We start from the raw sequence: 17,051 nt of genomic DNA, 5'->3' as shown, positions 1-17,051 counted from the left end.
ATCATAAAATTGTGGAAACAGAATCTTGAGGGTAATCTTAAGGAAACCATGGTTCCTGTGTGCCTGTTTAAATCAGCAATTTTGGAAAATTTCGAGGAAAAGTTAGGCTATCTTAAGTCACAAGAACAGATGCAGTTGAAAGAATTAATGTTGAAATATACAAATTTGTTTCCTGATGTGCCAAAAAGAACATCAGTAATTTATCATGATGTGTACATAGGAGAAGCAAGTCCCATAAAACAACACCCATATAGAATAAACATTCAGAAAGGTAAAAGCATGAATCAGGAGGTAGAATACATGTTGAGAAATTATATTATTAGACCTTCAAACTCAGATTGAAGTTCTCCTTGTACTCTGGTACCGAAACCAGACGGAACTGTTAGGTTCTGTACTGATTATAGGAAGGTTAATTCAGTAACTAAGACAGATGCTTATCCTATTCCAAGAATAGATAACTGTATTGATAAAATTGGGAAAGCTAAATTTCTTACCAAGTTGGATTTGTTGAAGGGTTACTGGTATGTGCCTCTAACTGAGAGAAAAAAAAAAGAATATTTTGGCTTTTGTAACTCTATCCAGTTTATGGGAGAACAATGTGTTACCTTTTGGCATGAAAAATGCCCCTGCATCATTCCAAAGGATGATTAATTTGGTTATCCAGGGTTAACATATACAGATGCTTATATTGATGACTTGGTCACAAAAAGTGACACATAGGAAGAACATCTAAGGGAATTGGACAAATTGTTTGCAAGATTATCCAAAGCAAACTTAACTGTTAATTTAGCAAAAAATCAATTTGCAAACGCCACTGTAACATACCTGGGTTATGTAGTTGGCCATGGCAAAGTTGCACCTATTCAAGCCAAGGTGAATGCAATTTCTGAGTTTCCTATTCCCAATGGCAAGAAAGCAGTGAGAAAGTTTTAAGGAATGGCAGGATATTATAGAAAATTTTGCAGAAATTTTACTAAGGTTGCTCTTTCTTTAACCAACATTTTGAAGAAAGGGGAAAAATTTATGGACTAAAATTTGTCAGATAGCTTTGGAAAATTTAAAGGAGATTTGCCCTTGCCCAGTGTTAAGATCTCCTGATTGTGACAGACATTTTCTTTAGCAGTGGATGCAAGTGAGGGAGCAGCAGGTGCAGTTTTATTTCAAAAAACATAATGAAATTGACTATCCAGTTGCCTACTTTAAAAAAAAATTCTTTGTTCATCAAAGGAACTATTCCACTATTGAAAAAGAAATGTTGTCTATAATATTCACTCTGCAGAATTTTGATGTATATCTCAGTACCTCTCATGGACCATTTGTGTTATTTACTGACCACAATCCTCTGATGTTTTTGAATAAAATGAAGAATAAAAACAGAAGATTATTAAACTTGAGTTTAATATTACAAGAATATAATCTGCAATATCAGAGGTACAAATAATGTGATAGCAGATTGTTTGTCATGATGTTAAAATTGATTGTGCATAGAAAAATATTCTCTCAACATTGGGTTACTTTATTATAATATGTTATATATTGTTATCCCTTTAGTGATTTTAAAAACAGTTTAGTTATAACTGAAATTTAACTCAAGTTAAAATTCTTTTGACGGGGAAAGTGTGACAGAATATAGGTATGTTTTTGGGAGATTAATTGGGAAAAGTCATCACATACAAACACTTTAAAACAGATCTTATTTAAAATATTGGAGCTCTCCTCCTGCTAGACATGTCAGGGCCAACAGTCTTTGCAAAAGCTTTGGAGAGTGCCCAAGAGACTTCACTAATGGATTGTTGTTTACAAAAAGGCAACAGATGAAAGAGCTTGTCAGAGCCGCAGATTGTCTGGAAGGGAACTTGTTGTTCTAAGAGGATCATGTGGTTTTGCAAGCAGAGAGAGTCAAACGGGCTTTCTCTTGGAGAGAGATGGAGACAGAGATCAGTTCTACAGTTTTATAGTCAGCAGCTGAAACTGGGACAGGATAAGCTGGCAAGCTTGTGGAAAACCCCATTTGGAAGATGGGTTGTGAGTGCTTAGTTCAGCCTGGTCAAAGCCCTTGTGGTTTATGTAAGAAAAGAGGACTGGCTGCATAATATTTCACTGAATAAGAGAAACAAAAAGGCACTATCTGGTGACCTGAAAGAAAGAGGTTATCATCTGGAGAACCCAGAGGGGGCAAGTTTCTTTGTCAAGACACAGAAGTGCTGATTAAAAAAAGGAATCAGTTGTGGGTGTCAGTGTACATCAAATCTCTTTCTGAAAACCAAGAACCACCTTCCTGAGCGGTAACCATTTATCTTTCAAGCACCAAAGCTTGGTGAACTTTATAAATATTAAATTCTGTGCACAGTATAAGAATTGCCTAGAATTGCCTGCAACCAGTGAACTTGGAGGAATGAGAAGTGAGATTGGACTGTGAACCAAAAAACTTTTCTGAACTTGCACACACATTACATGCACTTAGAATTAGAAACGGGTTAAGTTAGGTTAGTTAAGTCAATAATGATTTAAGTTAAAGTGTGAATCTGTTTTCATGTTTAAAGATCATTAAAAGCAACTTTTGTTTAAGTAACCATTTGTCTTGGGGAATATCTATTGCTGCTGGGTTTTGGGGTCCTCTGGGCTTGAAATAACATTTTAAATGTTAAAATCAAATCTGCATCCACCACTCTACACTGAGTGAAGAAATTCTCCCTGATGTTCACATCAAACCTTTTACCATTAATCCACATCCTCTAAATCTTGTCTCACCCAATTTTAGTGGAAGAAGCCTACCTTTATTTACCCTAGCTATATTCCTAATAATTTTGTATACCTCCATAAAATCTCCCCATATTCTCCGATGTTCCTCCACTTCTGCTGCTGCTTTGGATCAAGAGCAACACATCATAATCTTAAAGAACACAGAACAGGGAAGTTTATTCTCAAATAAACGTTTTATGCACATCACCCCAACCAACGAAATGTTATTTCTTTGGTGTGCCATGTTAAGGAAATCTGTTGCTCATGGTTTGGCTGACATACCATCCATCAAGTCACGACAGAAAGATTGGTACATACTCCAAGTTTCTAGAACCCTTTGAGGCTTTCAAGCATGTTTAGTTGGAAGAAGTTACATGAAATAGAAAGAACGTTGGCCAGGTTACAACAATAGATCAGAAAGTTTTATTTGATGGAATGTTGTGAGCAAATAGTAAGTAAATGAAGTAATTATTACAATGAATAATGGGAATAGAAAGCAACTATTTGAAACAAATCAAAACAGGAGACAATATCTATGTAGGATAAAACTATTCAAATAAATCATTAACTACCAAGAACACCAAGTCAGGTCACAAAAGGCCATTTCTGTGGCTACCACTGAACCTTATAAAAGACTCAACAGAGAGCAAGAGGGCAGAGAACAAGGAAAAAACACACTCCCTAAATCATCTTCAAGATGTAATCAACAAAGGGTCTCCAACCAGTTATTGAATTAAAGATCTGTTCAATTTCTTCCCATTATTACTGTCTATTTTTATTGAATTGAATTCAATAAAGTCCACTACTAACCAAAACATAATCCGTATTTAAACAAAATATTGTCAACATACCAACTTTTGAGCAGGGGTACATTTATATCAATTAAATGTTCTGTGCAACTGTATAAAAAATAACATTACTCACGTACCAAACAAGATAACAGCAATTTAATTTGAAGACAGTTATATAGTTTACCTGTCTCCATTAGAGGGTTTTGTTTCAAGTTTTGGCTTCTTCTTTGGAGCTTCATTTTGAATACTGGATGATGATGACTTATGGCTGTAAGCAATTGGAAATATTTAGATCAAGTTAGTTCAAGTTGATTATCACATGTTCCAAGATGAAGTAATGGAGATTGTTGAGGTTAATTATTGACAACTTTCATAGAAAAAAAATCACATTTTACCTTAAATAGCAAAATGTAGCCAAAAGCAAAAACCAACATATTTATCCAATAAGCTACAATCAGCTAAATTGGCTGAAAAATTAGAATTATTGGCAGAAGGCAATACTATCATGGATTCTCACAGCATTGAAGAATGGACTCAGTAATTCCACTTTATAGTTCCATTCATTTGACAGTTGTAAATCTGCATTAGTTGTTAAACATGGAGTTAACAACTCAGATTCTAACTCAGAACAAAACTCTCACCTCTTGATGCTCATCTAAAACCGACTGTGAATCAACGTGATTCAAATCCTAGGTCACTCTGTTCTGGGAAGAAAAAGTTACTTTATGCAACTGTTATCTAATAGAGGTTTATTCTGAAAATATGATCTCAAACTGCATGTTTGTATTCTAATTTGTATAGGGCTGGGACCAATACCTCTCCCCTTGATGTTAGAGATGACAAATAAGGCTATGAGCAGATTACTGATGTGCAAATGATCACAGCAAACAAGGGCAATTTTAACTATAATTAGTATTAAGTTATCAATCAAGAATTTGTGCTTGTTTATACAGTAGTTACTAGTACAACCATATCTCAAGAATATCTACACATTAATTTATCACTTCAACATATTAAGGACGCTGTCCAATTTTATTTTAGTGCACTCCAAGATTTAGTTCTGCCCCTTTGCTTCCACACCTTTTAAAGATGGGACATGTTTCTTGCTAATGTTTCATTAAATAAATACAGAAGAGCATTTACTATTACAGCTACTAAATCCCAGTATAACCAAGAAATGACTATATGCCAGTGTCTACAGTCATGTGTTCTCCACAGAAAAAGTAAGTTCCACTTTTACCAAAGTAGACAAGATTACATACTTAAACAGCTCAGTAGTGTAGAATGAATGTTTATAGGCCACGGGAGCAGTTAGTTTAATTAATTAGTCTATATCAACTGATAATACATTGATCTCCAATTGTACACGATGCATTACTAGATATTGAACAAAATATTATAAACCCAATGCACATTATAAGCAACATTGTGTAAGTGTGCACATTTTTACATTGCTGAATAACACATTAAGTTATGGTGCTAGTTTTAGCTTTGGATTCTATAATCAAAAACAGGTAAATGCATTTGTTGTATTTGATAAGGTACTGTAATAATGCATCATTAATTTAGTATATTTTAAGATACTGGGAAGCAATTTATTTAAAAACAGAAGATAAGATTTTTGAAAACCAAATGAACTGGGAAAATTTTAAATACAAAACTCAAGATATTTAATGGTTTGTGGTAAAAAAGCACGCGTTTTGAAATATTGTACGTTAGCATGCAAAAAGTTCCATCAGTTGGACAGATTTTATTATCATACCAAGAAACAAGAGGACACAAAGTAGTGGATCTTGAAGTGAATATAATTGTTCTGCAGTATGTCCATTTTTCCATCCTTTTATTTAATGGTTAAAAATTTAGTAAACTCCAAACTGAGTGCACCAAGCCTGACACAAAGCTAAGTGTCACAAGCCATAAATGAAATGGAGAAAAAACCTGCTCCCAAAGAAATTAAGTGGGATAAGTTTAATACACAAATGGGAAGATGTAATGTTTTGTATCTTAATCATTGATTAAGATGGGAAGAGCAGAAAAAGGTAATTGATCGCAAATGGGAAATAGCTGTGCTTGAGAGTGAAAAAGTAACTTTTAATGAACAATGGGAAGCAGCAAAATAAAAGGAATATAGTAGTTCCTTTAAAAATTTATCGTAAAACTACAAAACCGATGAGAGCGAGTTGTGAAATGGGAGAAATGTAACAGGAATAATGGAAGGGAATGCCAAGTTCTGCCATCAACATTGGTAGAGTTGAGCAGAACATTTGAACTGGAAGGTAATTGGTATTGGAGCAGTGAAATCTAAGACTTATTTGTGAAGAATCTGAAGATAATTAATTCTGGTAACAGTTAGAAATTGAAACTATCATGAGTTACCAGGTGAATATTATTTCATTATCTTCCACAATAAACCTTATTAATCTTTCCCAGTCTTTTTGAATGAGAGAATATAACATTTAAAATCAGAAGCATTTATATTTCTGCCACATTCTAAAGGGTTTTAATTATATTGCTATCATTGAATCAGGTTATTGGCATCCTGATTTATTGACATACTGTTAACCACCCAAAAAAATCAGTACCGTCACTGCAGAAAAAAAATCATTTTGATGCAGCAATACAAGAATCGTACTAGCAAATTATCAAATGACAAAATAAATCTGAAATCTGCCATATCTGTCCCTCATCCCCACTAAATTAAACTCTAGTTTGAATACCTACCCTATACAAGTATCTCTGTTGCCCTTGTTATTCTGCTTCATGCTTTGGTATTATGTAGCTCCGTTCTATGGGCACTATGCTGCCCGAAACCTACTCTTCTTGTTCTTATTGTCATGGCTGCGCCCAAGCCGTCTATTACCAGCAGCTCTAAAGCATAAAACATTGAAACAAGGACCAACTCAGATATCAACAAATGTAGATATCTTGCTTTATAGTTCTGTGGAGATTAGAGAGCATTTCTGAATGTATATTTAATTTTTATGGATTGCAATTAATGTCTTAAGCCAAATAAATATCTTTGATACTGATATGCCATCTACTGGAGGAAATTCTGCTACTCACCCTTTGAACTGGAGTTTCACAGCAATAGCTGTGTAAAAAAAAAACCACACACTACCTGTTGCCAAAAAATGTTCAAAGCTAAGGCAGTTAGTTGGTAAGGATATTAAAAATGAGCTCCCCCCCCTCCCAAAAAAAAACTACAAACAGATCAGGCAAGCTTTAGAAATTAAAATAATCAAAAATTCTAAATCTATTCAGTCCATATTGAAGAGATCCATCTTCAGCTCATTAGCACATTTCACACCCTAACAACAACAAACACACACACACACACAAAATCACTTCTTGGCACCAATGTATTAAAACATCCAAATCACTGAAGAATTCCATTCAAATGAAATCAACCAGACAGAAACAGAAATTTTGCTGATGCCATTATGAGAGTGCCAATGAATGTGAAGCTCCGACTCCAGCTACCTGAGAGTGATTAACTATACTTGAACAATTCATACGAGATACAGGAATTTATGCAGGCTTGTTAAACACTAAGCTCCAAGAGGTATAGTACTTGGTAACATTTGAAGTTCAGTAACTTAATCACAGCTGATTTAATTTTAAATATTCTACAGCCAAGGCTGAATTATTTTTGTGTTGCTAACTGTATCTAATCACATCATGTTATTTTTAACTTCAAGATTATCTATTTCTAACTCCACAACATTTTAAATTTCAACCCTACTTTACTTCATCTACTACTGAAATACTCACTGGAACATTCCAGTAATCTCTTGGTTGGTATTGTATCTTCTATCCTTAATTAACTTGATCAAAACCCAAACTCCTGCCCATTTCACAATTCATGCCAAGGGCGATTCACCCAGCACATTTGTTTTCAAATCCCCAATGCACGTGCCCCATTCCAGTTCTGTAATGTCTACAAGATTTCAAATTTTTTGCACAACTCCACATTTGTCCTCTAGTTCATTGTGAATTGTTCCACCACTGAAAGCTATGCCTTTATTTCTTTAGAGGCCAACCTCAGGATTTCTGCCCCAAATTTCTATTGGTTACAAAAACTCTGACCAATATTTCGCTTTACATGCTGCAGTATTGTAGGATTGGTACAAGTGGTCACTTGATGCTACATCACTGTCAGCGACAAATTGATTTGTGGCATTATACAGCATCTTCCAATATTTTATCAAGTTTAACAATAATATTAAAAATGCAAGCCATTTTTATTTTTTTAAGTGCTGATTTAACCTTGCTGAGGAACAAATTCCCCACATTGGATGGAATAGAGCAAACAGCAAAAGCACTGATCTAACAACCTATTGTAATTTAATTTATTGTAACAGCACCTATTATCTTAGCAACTCATCATTTACATGTGCTACTTAACAGTGAATGACTAATAAAACTAAATTATGAGCAGGCGCATGCAAAGGTAGAACACTCACGTGATTTCAATTAAAATCCTCATAGCTACTAAATAGGATTTCAACCCAATTATCTGGCACACATACAATGCAGCATTCTTAACATGGAAACAAAACATTTTAAAGTTTACTATTCTATCTAACGTGCTGTACTGTTTTTATTATCATCAGTTGGTGGCAATGTATAGATAATGACATAAAGCAGTGCAAATGTTCCTATTAGGTACAAATATAAAATTAAAAATAGTCTTGAAAACAAAGAGTATTTTGTTTTTAAACAGAACAACTAAATAGTTACCTCATTTTCCATACTCCATGCTGCTGCTCTGGACTTAGGCTGCTGATTCTGAAAGATAAATGGTCAAGTCATCACTAGTTTTTCAAGGAGATTCTTAATTTATAAAGTTATGTGCAGTAATCCTGTTAATCAGGTTGTCTTTCACAAAAGTTTTTTACCACCCTTTTTCAGAATGGAAAAAAACTTTGCCAATGGAGAACTCTGACAGAAAATATGGAAATACAACTATCAGTGCTCAAACGACTCAATCACATTTTGTAATCAGGCTTTAAAATAAAATTCCATTATATGGTGCAAAAAAAAGTTATGGTTCAGGACAATTTCAAAGCAGTAACTAAAGAAACTTGTGCAACAATGTGGACATATTAAAGTAGGATGAGGATTATGGTGGAGCATTATTTGAAAATCATTAGTCTCACTCACTTGTGACGACTACTACTGTGATGATGCTTTGAGAGGTCTTTTTCAGGCAGTGAAGCTGAAGATGATGAGGAGTGTGAACCCAAGTTTTTTCTCTGTTCTTTCGTTTTTTGCAGAACACGCTTGTAGGAAAGTGTACAGAGCCAACACAGCAATTTTCCATCAACCTTTATAAAACAAAAAGTCACACCATGGCAAAATGCAATTTAGTTATACAGCACAGTATTTAAGCCCATGAGCCCTTGCCGCTCAATTGACCTACAACCCTCGCCACGTTTCGAATGGTGGGAGGGAACAGCTTCCAGGGAAAACCCATGCAGGCACAGGGAGAACATACTAACTCCTTCCAGACAGCAGAGGGTTTGATCACCGATCCCAATCGCTGGCACTGTAACAATGTTGCGCTCACTGTGCTGCCCATATGGTTAGAAAATAGTTTGCATTATATACATTTTGCCATTTTAAAAGATCTTGAATCCTGTAAGTCTTATTAATGCCAAACCAATCTAACATAGGATGTTTACTGCAAAATGTTCTGCTTTGATGTAACAAACTTTCAGATAGGTTTGAAAACATTTTTGTCATTCTATCAAATGTTATACCTCTATTTTAGTGACTCAATGTTTTCACCACCCTCAGGAAATGTTAATTAATTTTTCAAAGAAAAAAGTAATTAATTTATCCTGAGAAATTGAGGGAAAACATACATGAGCCTTTTCAAGTCTTTATGTGTAAACATTGATGAAAGAAACTTTTTTTTTTACTTACAATTATTCATTTAATTTTTCCGTTCTTAAAAATACAAGTACCAATTTAAGGCTTTAAACCTTCAAAGCTATCCAAATGCCAATTATATTAGGTCAGAATGTGAATACCAAACTAAAAATACGGTAAATTAATAGACAGGGGTTGAAAGTGGAAATTAAAGGTATTATAACCTCAGGATTTAGTAAATTTATGACTCATATTTTTGAAATAAATTACTGAAATATAACATCCTCAGAGATAAATAATGATCTGCAGCTTTTTTTATTTTTCCCCATTATTTCTAAACCTTTGCACAAAACATTAAAAGAATTAAATTCAACAGGAAATAAGTGTCAATATTGGATTGACTAGAAATGCAAATTATTGACTGCAACAAGTAGTATTTTATCCACTGGATAAAAATTAACAATACAGTAGTTACAAAAACAAATGTAAGATGGCACAAAATCATTTCAGATCAATGAAATATGCTGTGAATGCACACAGTGGGAACACTCCGGTCATCACATATCCACGATTAAGTTGAAGTGTTTTAATTATAGCTGTTATTATATGATATGTCAGATTTAATTTTCTATCATTCCATCTATTCCAAAATGCTATTACATTTTTACTGAAACATGATAAAAATTGAAGTTGTATGAAAATAACTTTATGTAAAAGTAATATAATTTACAAATAAAAAGCAAAATGTAGTATTTGAGAGGGTCCATAACAACCAGAGTGAAGATCCAAAAACAAAGTTCCATTTGCCACAACAGCAGTGTGGACAGAAATGATAATTTTAAAAATTTATAATAAAAAAAAGCTAATTGAAGTAAAAATGAGAATATCATCAGATTGTAAAAACCCACCTTGTTCAGCAAAGTCCTTCATGGAAGGATATCTGCCTTCCTTAATCAATGTGGCTAACATGAGTTGGCCTCCTCAATTCAAAAATAGGATTGGAGAACAAATGTTGCAATTGGTACCAATGATAATATCCCATGAACTAAAATATATGCAGTTTAAAATGACTCACATTCGCAATCAAAAATGTCCAAATTAGGTAATTTAAAGCTAAAGGTACAAAATTAATTTTTGCTCACTTCAGTTACCTTTCGCCGACTCTCATCTTTTCGATCAAAGGCACACTGCTGTTTGCACTGCTCACATGTCTGTGGAGGCCCATACTTCTTTTCTGAATTTGTACAACGTTGACACTTGGTGCCAATGAAAGCTGCTATAATGTTACAATATTGACATGGTTTGGGCTGCATGAATAAAAACAAAATCAATGTCACCTTAAATAAAACACTGATAATTTTACAAAATCCTGTACTTCCATTGTACTGCATAACAGATCCAATTAATGATTTTGTATTTGTTGTCTAGATTAATGGAAAAACAAAATCTCCCAATATTCTATCAACTATTTCACTCTACACTATTTCTCAGATTCATATTGAGATTTACAGAAATGAACAGAATAGTTCCTCTTTATCAGAGGAATTATTATGATGTTGACTCGAATATGTAAAGGTTAAATTATTTTGCAAAATAACTGTAATCTTGGACAGTTTGCATCTGATCATCTTCCAACACGTTAAAAATGGTAAAATAACTATTGGAAATTGTTGATTAATTTACATTTTAATTTAGGAAAGGTGAAAAAAAAAGTATCCAAAGAGCAAGTTAATTCAGTTCCCACTGAGCTAATCAGGCTTTAAATCATTTAAAGTACATCCCTAATCAAATGTTATCAACTCATCGCTATTCAGCTCTTTGGCCCATCTCCTTCATCCCAACGAAATTCACATTCTTGAGCAATCTCATTTGACTACATTTGGTCTACATCCCTCCAAACCCTAACCATATATCTGTCAAAATGTCTTTTGAATGTCATAATTGCATCTCCTTCTATAACTTCCTCTCATTCCAGATGCAGATACTCTCCGTGTGAAAACATTGTTCCCCAGATTCCTCTTAAATCTTCTCCGCAGACCACAAATCCATGCCCCCCAATTCTAAAATTATAATCGCTGAGAAAAAAAGACTGAGCATTCTCTTTATCAAAGCTCCTCACAATTTTATAAAGCTTTTATAAGGTCATCACACAGCTTCCAATGCTCCAGGGATTAAAGATTCAGTTTATCCAACCTCTTTCGAGTCCTGTTAACATCTTGGTGAATCTCTTCTGCACTCCTCCTAAGTGATTGATCTTGTATTATTGGTTTCACTATCACAGAACAAGTTTGGCTTTCCTGCTGGATTGTGTCTGGAAAATTAGTGGAATGGATTGACACCCAAGGCAGGGGAAGGAAGAGTAATGATAGGTCCATGGCAAACTATAATGCGCAAAATATAATAGTCCAATAACCAGAGGCCTGGAAATAATTTCAATATATGGAAATTTTGTATTTTTACAATACGTAATTATTAGCTTGCAAATTGCTTTTGCAATGGCAATTTCATTACACAAACATCTGCAGGGGGAAAAAAACCTCTTTTCATACACTCCCTTTCTGCTCAGGCTTAAGAATCGTCCATAACCTGATATTGGAAGACAAAAAAACACATTAATGTGGATTTCATGAAAGAAGAAAAAAGATGCCTGACCTATCAGTGTTTACTTGCATAAAGACTAGCCAAATATTATATTGTTTTTATAATTTTGCACTTCCTCCTGATCAATAATTAACAAAGTTGCTTTGGTGTAACTTTTCAACCTCCCCGCCTTTACTTAAGAGGAAGGTAAAAATGGCAAATAGAATCATTTGGTCAAGACATGATAACCACCTTGTATCCCACTATAGTTTAAAGATCAAATTAAAATTTCTGTAAAAACTTTGGGAGCTCATTCAAGCAGGTAATTTATTTTAAATAAAACATTTCCTCTTTCAATAAACTCTACTTTGAATATTGATCAAGGTATTAATTTAAACATTTGAAATAGAGATGTACAATCCTTTTTCTGAAATGGGCAAATGCACTTTGATGTTGTTGACTATCGGTTCTTCCTGTACAGACTATCCCTGGTCAAACACATTCCAATTTACACACTTTTAGCCTATTTTGTTCAAAAGTTGGAAAATACACACAAAGCAGTCGATATGCCAACGATACCACAGTATTATGAATAGCATGTAAAACACAGGACTGATATAATAACTCTTCAAAAAATCAGTTATAAACTTACATTTATCCTACTATCATCTCATTTTCGTTTATGGAAATGACTGAAAATAACCAGCAGTATAATTCCACAAATGACCATGTGTCTCCAGCAATTCAATTATTAATTTTTATAGTTCAAAATGAAATGCATTTTTTTTCTTTCTTTCGTATGATTTACTTTTCTCATTCCATTTTTGTTGGTAAACCTGTTTTATGATAAAGCAATCATTTTCATATAAACTAAAGTTTAAGAGGTTAAAAAAGCAGATAAAAATGAAATGTTAAAAATGGCTAAGCAGAAATAAACAGAAAAACCTGTTTAACCCTCAAACTCAAAAACTGGAATTGGGAGCTTTATCAAAATAATCTACTGAAATTATCCACAAATATTTTCCCACTGATGCAGAAATATTAACAACTCTATATGCTCTGCTTCATTTATTAAATTCCAGTAGCTCTATTCTCTAATAAAATATAAAGCTATTGGATCAACTTACTGTTCCAAATTGCTTCACATTCTGTGCACATTTCTTGCATATCGTGTTGGTCTTGCTAAATAAAATAAAAACACAATTCAGAAATTGTTGTGATTTCAAGGAACTAAATAAAACATATCATAACCATTTTACCTTTCTTGCTGGAATTCAGTTCTGCAATACGTGCACTTGACTACGGGATGTGCTATGCGACACTCCTATTTAGAAGAGAAACAAGATATCAAAGTAGCCAAACATGTTTGGAACCTCATTACTAAAGCAGCCCATTGTTCTAGAGATACTAAAGACTAAAATAAGTTTTTGATAGTGAAATTTTCAGATATCACATGCAACTGGTCAAGTGCAAAGGAAACTTAAGTCAAATGTAAGGAGGAAGCAAGTTCAATGTTTAACTTCTGATGCATGCCTCATTTAAAAAAAAATGATTAGATACCTCTGAAATTCAGAAAAGACACAGTAGGATATAACCTCAATTATTTCAGTTACTTAAAATGAGCAGAAATCTTAATTAAAACATCAATTGAAAACAACGTTCGAATTACTCAATTTTAAATTAAATATTTGAATTATAAGCAAACTCTCAGCATATACAAGTTTGAAATGCATAATTCATACAGTAAAACTCCATTATTCTGGGATGCTCAATAGAACTTTGTTGGTTCTGGACTGACAACCTTTCCAGACTACCGGATATCCTAAAAAACTCATTTTAAAAAAAACTTGCTCTCAGCAGTAAAATGAATTTTCCAAAGAAACCAGTCCATTCTTGCACTCTCAGGAATCAAACAAGGGAAGGTGTCAAATGATACTTAATCATTCTCACTGCTTAATAGTTATACAGGCATTCACATTGTATCCAGGTTGCATTCCAAAACCAGTGGCCACCTATCAAAAACTGTAATGGTGTAAGCAGGCACATTGGGTGCAAATAAATTTGAAAAACAAAACAATCTGTAAGAACAGCAAAATAGGTACCCAATCATAATTTTTTTTATGGTGGTTGAGTGTGCTATTTTAATGATTAAGAAAATGTTAAGGATGCCTGTCTTCATTAAAAAGGGCAATAAATATGTCAGTCTACTAAACTTTCATAAATCTTAACAGTACTTCACTTAGTTTCAGGCACCAGGTTTTAGTGTAGGAATTTATTGCATTTTACCTTGTGCAATACTTAAGTTTTGCTGCGGTGAAATATTTAATTGACATGGGAAGTGAGACCTGATTAATTCAGCCTTGGGGTTACCTGGAATGTGAACTATCTTGAATGCCTTATTTGGGATAACAAATTTTGCAGGCTGCTGATCTTGTCTAATCTTGTGGGGGGGGGGGGGGGGGGGGGATAACTGAAACTGGGTGAAGCTATCTCTTACAAAAAGATGTTTCAGTAAAACTTGTTGACTGCTGCCCTGTTTGTTGTATTGAACTTTATTTAAAGCCCGTTGAACCCTGTATATAGAGAGAGAGAACAGCTTATAGATACCAGTCCCTGTTGCCCTGCTAGCAGTCTGTGTTCTCTCCCTCTTAAGTATGAGCAATACATGACTGGTTAACTTTAACCTGTGTTCCAGCTGATTTTAAGAGGGATGTCAAGCTCGTGCAGAGGGCATTGAGATTCTCTTTAATCACATGCACATGTAGATAAAATACAAGGACATAATGAAGATTACATAGAAGGATCAATTACTAGGATACATAATGAAGATCCTCAAAACCATGGGGGAGTTAGATACTCCATGTAAAAAAAGATTTTCTCTAGGTAGAAAACTGGTACTGGGAGTCCACAGATACAAAATAACAGACAAAAAGAACTAAAGGAAAAGCATTTGCACCACTGAAATTATCCAGTAGGAAACTACCTAAATAGATGATGGAATCAGATTTCACAGAACTTTCAAAAAGCCACTGGTAGAACTAGTTGGATGGTTCGTAGGAAATACCTGGCTGCAACACTGCTGCCAATCACCAACACCTCCCAACTGCCACCACCGATCCCCAACACGCTGCCGCTGATCCCTGGGGAAGCTTCCCAGGCCGGTAGAACACTCACTGGCAAGCCGACAGGCTCCTGTCTCCCTGGTCATCGGAGCTCCTGACGCCAGAGTCCCAACTCCAAATCCTCCCCAAGGCCTACTGCACATTCACACTGGAGAGTCTGATGAGTTCATGTGTGGTAGTAGGCCGAGGCAAGGGTTCGGAGTCAGCGTCAGGTGCTTTGCTGTACGGAGGAGAGAGGGAGGGAAGGGAATGCCACTGAGCCCAAGGTCCTGCTCCTGCCTAGAAGCTGCTCTCCTTGATGATGCCAGGACAAGGGATTCTTCCAACTGCTTGAGGCTGGGAGACAGTGAGAGGGAGAGTGAAGAGAAAAGTCAATAGGGGAAGGTAAAGAAGAAATGAAAGAGAGAGGGGAGGGAGTTATCTGAAACGAGGACAATTGTCGTCTAATTCCACATCGAGTGAATTTTTTTTTTCCAACCTGTGAGGTCAGTTTGGCTCCGAAATTTTTTCGGATAAATGAGGATATTGGACTTGTTTTGGATATCCTCATTTATTTGAAATTTTAAAAGAGCAAGATTTACCTTCCAGAAATCTTCCAGTGTGGTCTTCAGACTGGCCAATGAAACATCATCAGCAGAAAGATTGATTTTGTGTTCCACCTGGCCCACTGTAAACCCCTTTATGTCTGGATCCTGCCAAATGGCTTCCGCCAGTAGCTGAATTGCAAGTATAAATAGCGATGGAGACAATGGACAGCCCTGCCTACTGGACTTTCTCAATGGGAACACTGGAGATATCTGCCGATTTGTAATAACTTTTGCCTTGGGGTTTATGATACAATGCCTTCACCCAACATAAACATTTGACCCAATTCGAATTTCTCCAAATCTTAAATAAAAAGTCCCACTCCAGTCTGTCGAAGGCTTTCTCTGCATTCAGAGATACAGCCACTCTTGGATCTACAACCAACTGTGCCAGATGCAATATATTAAGCAGTCTAGCAATATTGTTTGCGGACTTCCTCCTTTCTACAAATCTGGCTTGATCTAGATTTGTTAATTTTGACAAATATTTTACCACCTGTTAGCCGATGCTTTTGCAATTTTATATTGTCTAATAGAACATTCTGCTATCTGCAAATAAGATCTTTTTTTAAAAAAAAGAGAAAAAAATAGGAGCGTCTATGACCCTGCCAAGGTTTAGTAATGTGGAGATTCTAATTCATCAAGAGAATGTGTGTAAATTTATTTCTCGAATATATTACATATACCGAAGCCAGGCTTACACAGGTCAAGGGATTGATGGGAGTCAGACTTGGACACAACAATCAATGAAGAATGGTGGTAAGAGCTGTGTCTGGACAGAGTGACTGGGGTCATTAATGCCAAGTACAGGTTAGTGCAATATAACTTTTTGCATCAGCGGTATCTCACACCACAAAAGTTACACAAATCAAATCCTGAAATTTCAGAAATGTGCTCTAGGTGTGGTGTGGAGATTGGAACCATTGTTCACTCCACCTGGCTATATACAAAGGTGAGACCCTTCTGGGAAGAACTGGGGGATATTCTGAAAAATTACAAAAGTAGATTTTCCACAAGATCGGAGTTGTACCTTTTGGAAGATATTGGAAATGTGAGTTTTAGACTGTCCAAATATCAAATTCAGTTTGTGAAGGTTGCCTTGGCAGTAGCCAGAAAGTGTATGAAATGTAGAATTGCATTCCCTTGGAGAAAATTACTTACAATCTAATGGGGAAATATGACATTTGTTAAAGTGTGGAAACCCTATTTGAATTACATTGGCATGCAGATTATAAAGATCCATCTCACTAGGGAAAGGATTAGAGTTAAGGAAATGGAACATACCATTGGCGACGTGCATGTTTTCTTTTTAGCCTGCTTTTACTTTGTTTTATTTTAAGCTTTTCATTAATTCCTTA

General features: G+C 35.0%; 1 protein-coding gene across 4 annotated transcripts in view; it reads right to left on the bottom strand.

The window, feature by feature from the left end:
• Positions 1–17,051, bottom strand: part of fam76b (family with sequence similarity 76 member B) — a 40,412-nt gene that overhangs the window by 16,272 nt on the left and 7,089 nt on the right. For 2 of the 4 annotated variants that reach the window (XM_069890788.1, XM_069890786.1), the window contains exons 2-7: positions 13,247–13,311; positions 13,115–13,169; positions 10,550–10,714; positions 8,697–8,860; positions 8,274–8,321; positions 3,718–3,801 (exon numbers count right to left, since the gene is read on the bottom strand). In XM_069890788.1, coding sequence (XP_069746889.1) covers positions 3,718–3,801; positions 8,274–8,321; positions 8,697–8,860; positions 10,550–10,714; positions 13,115–13,169; positions 13,247–13,311 — 581 coding nt within the window. The remainder of the gene's footprint in view (positions 1–3,717; positions 3,802–8,273; positions 8,322–8,696; positions 8,861–10,549; positions 10,715–13,114; positions 13,170–13,246; positions 13,312–17,051) is intronic. The other 2 variants (XM_069890789.1, XM_069890790.1) reach the window with 1 other exon arrangement.

The sequence above is a fragment of the Narcine bancroftii genome, chromosome 7 (genome assembly GCF_036971445.1).
Source record: "Narcine bancroftii isolate sNarBan1 chromosome 7, sNarBan1.hap1, whole genome shotgun sequence".
Taxonomy (NCBI): domain Eukaryota; kingdom Metazoa; phylum Chordata; class Chondrichthyes; order Torpediniformes; family Narcinidae; genus Narcine; species Narcine bancroftii.
Note: the sequence above shows the minus strand (reverse complement) of the source record. Positions and strands in the feature narration are given on the sequence as shown.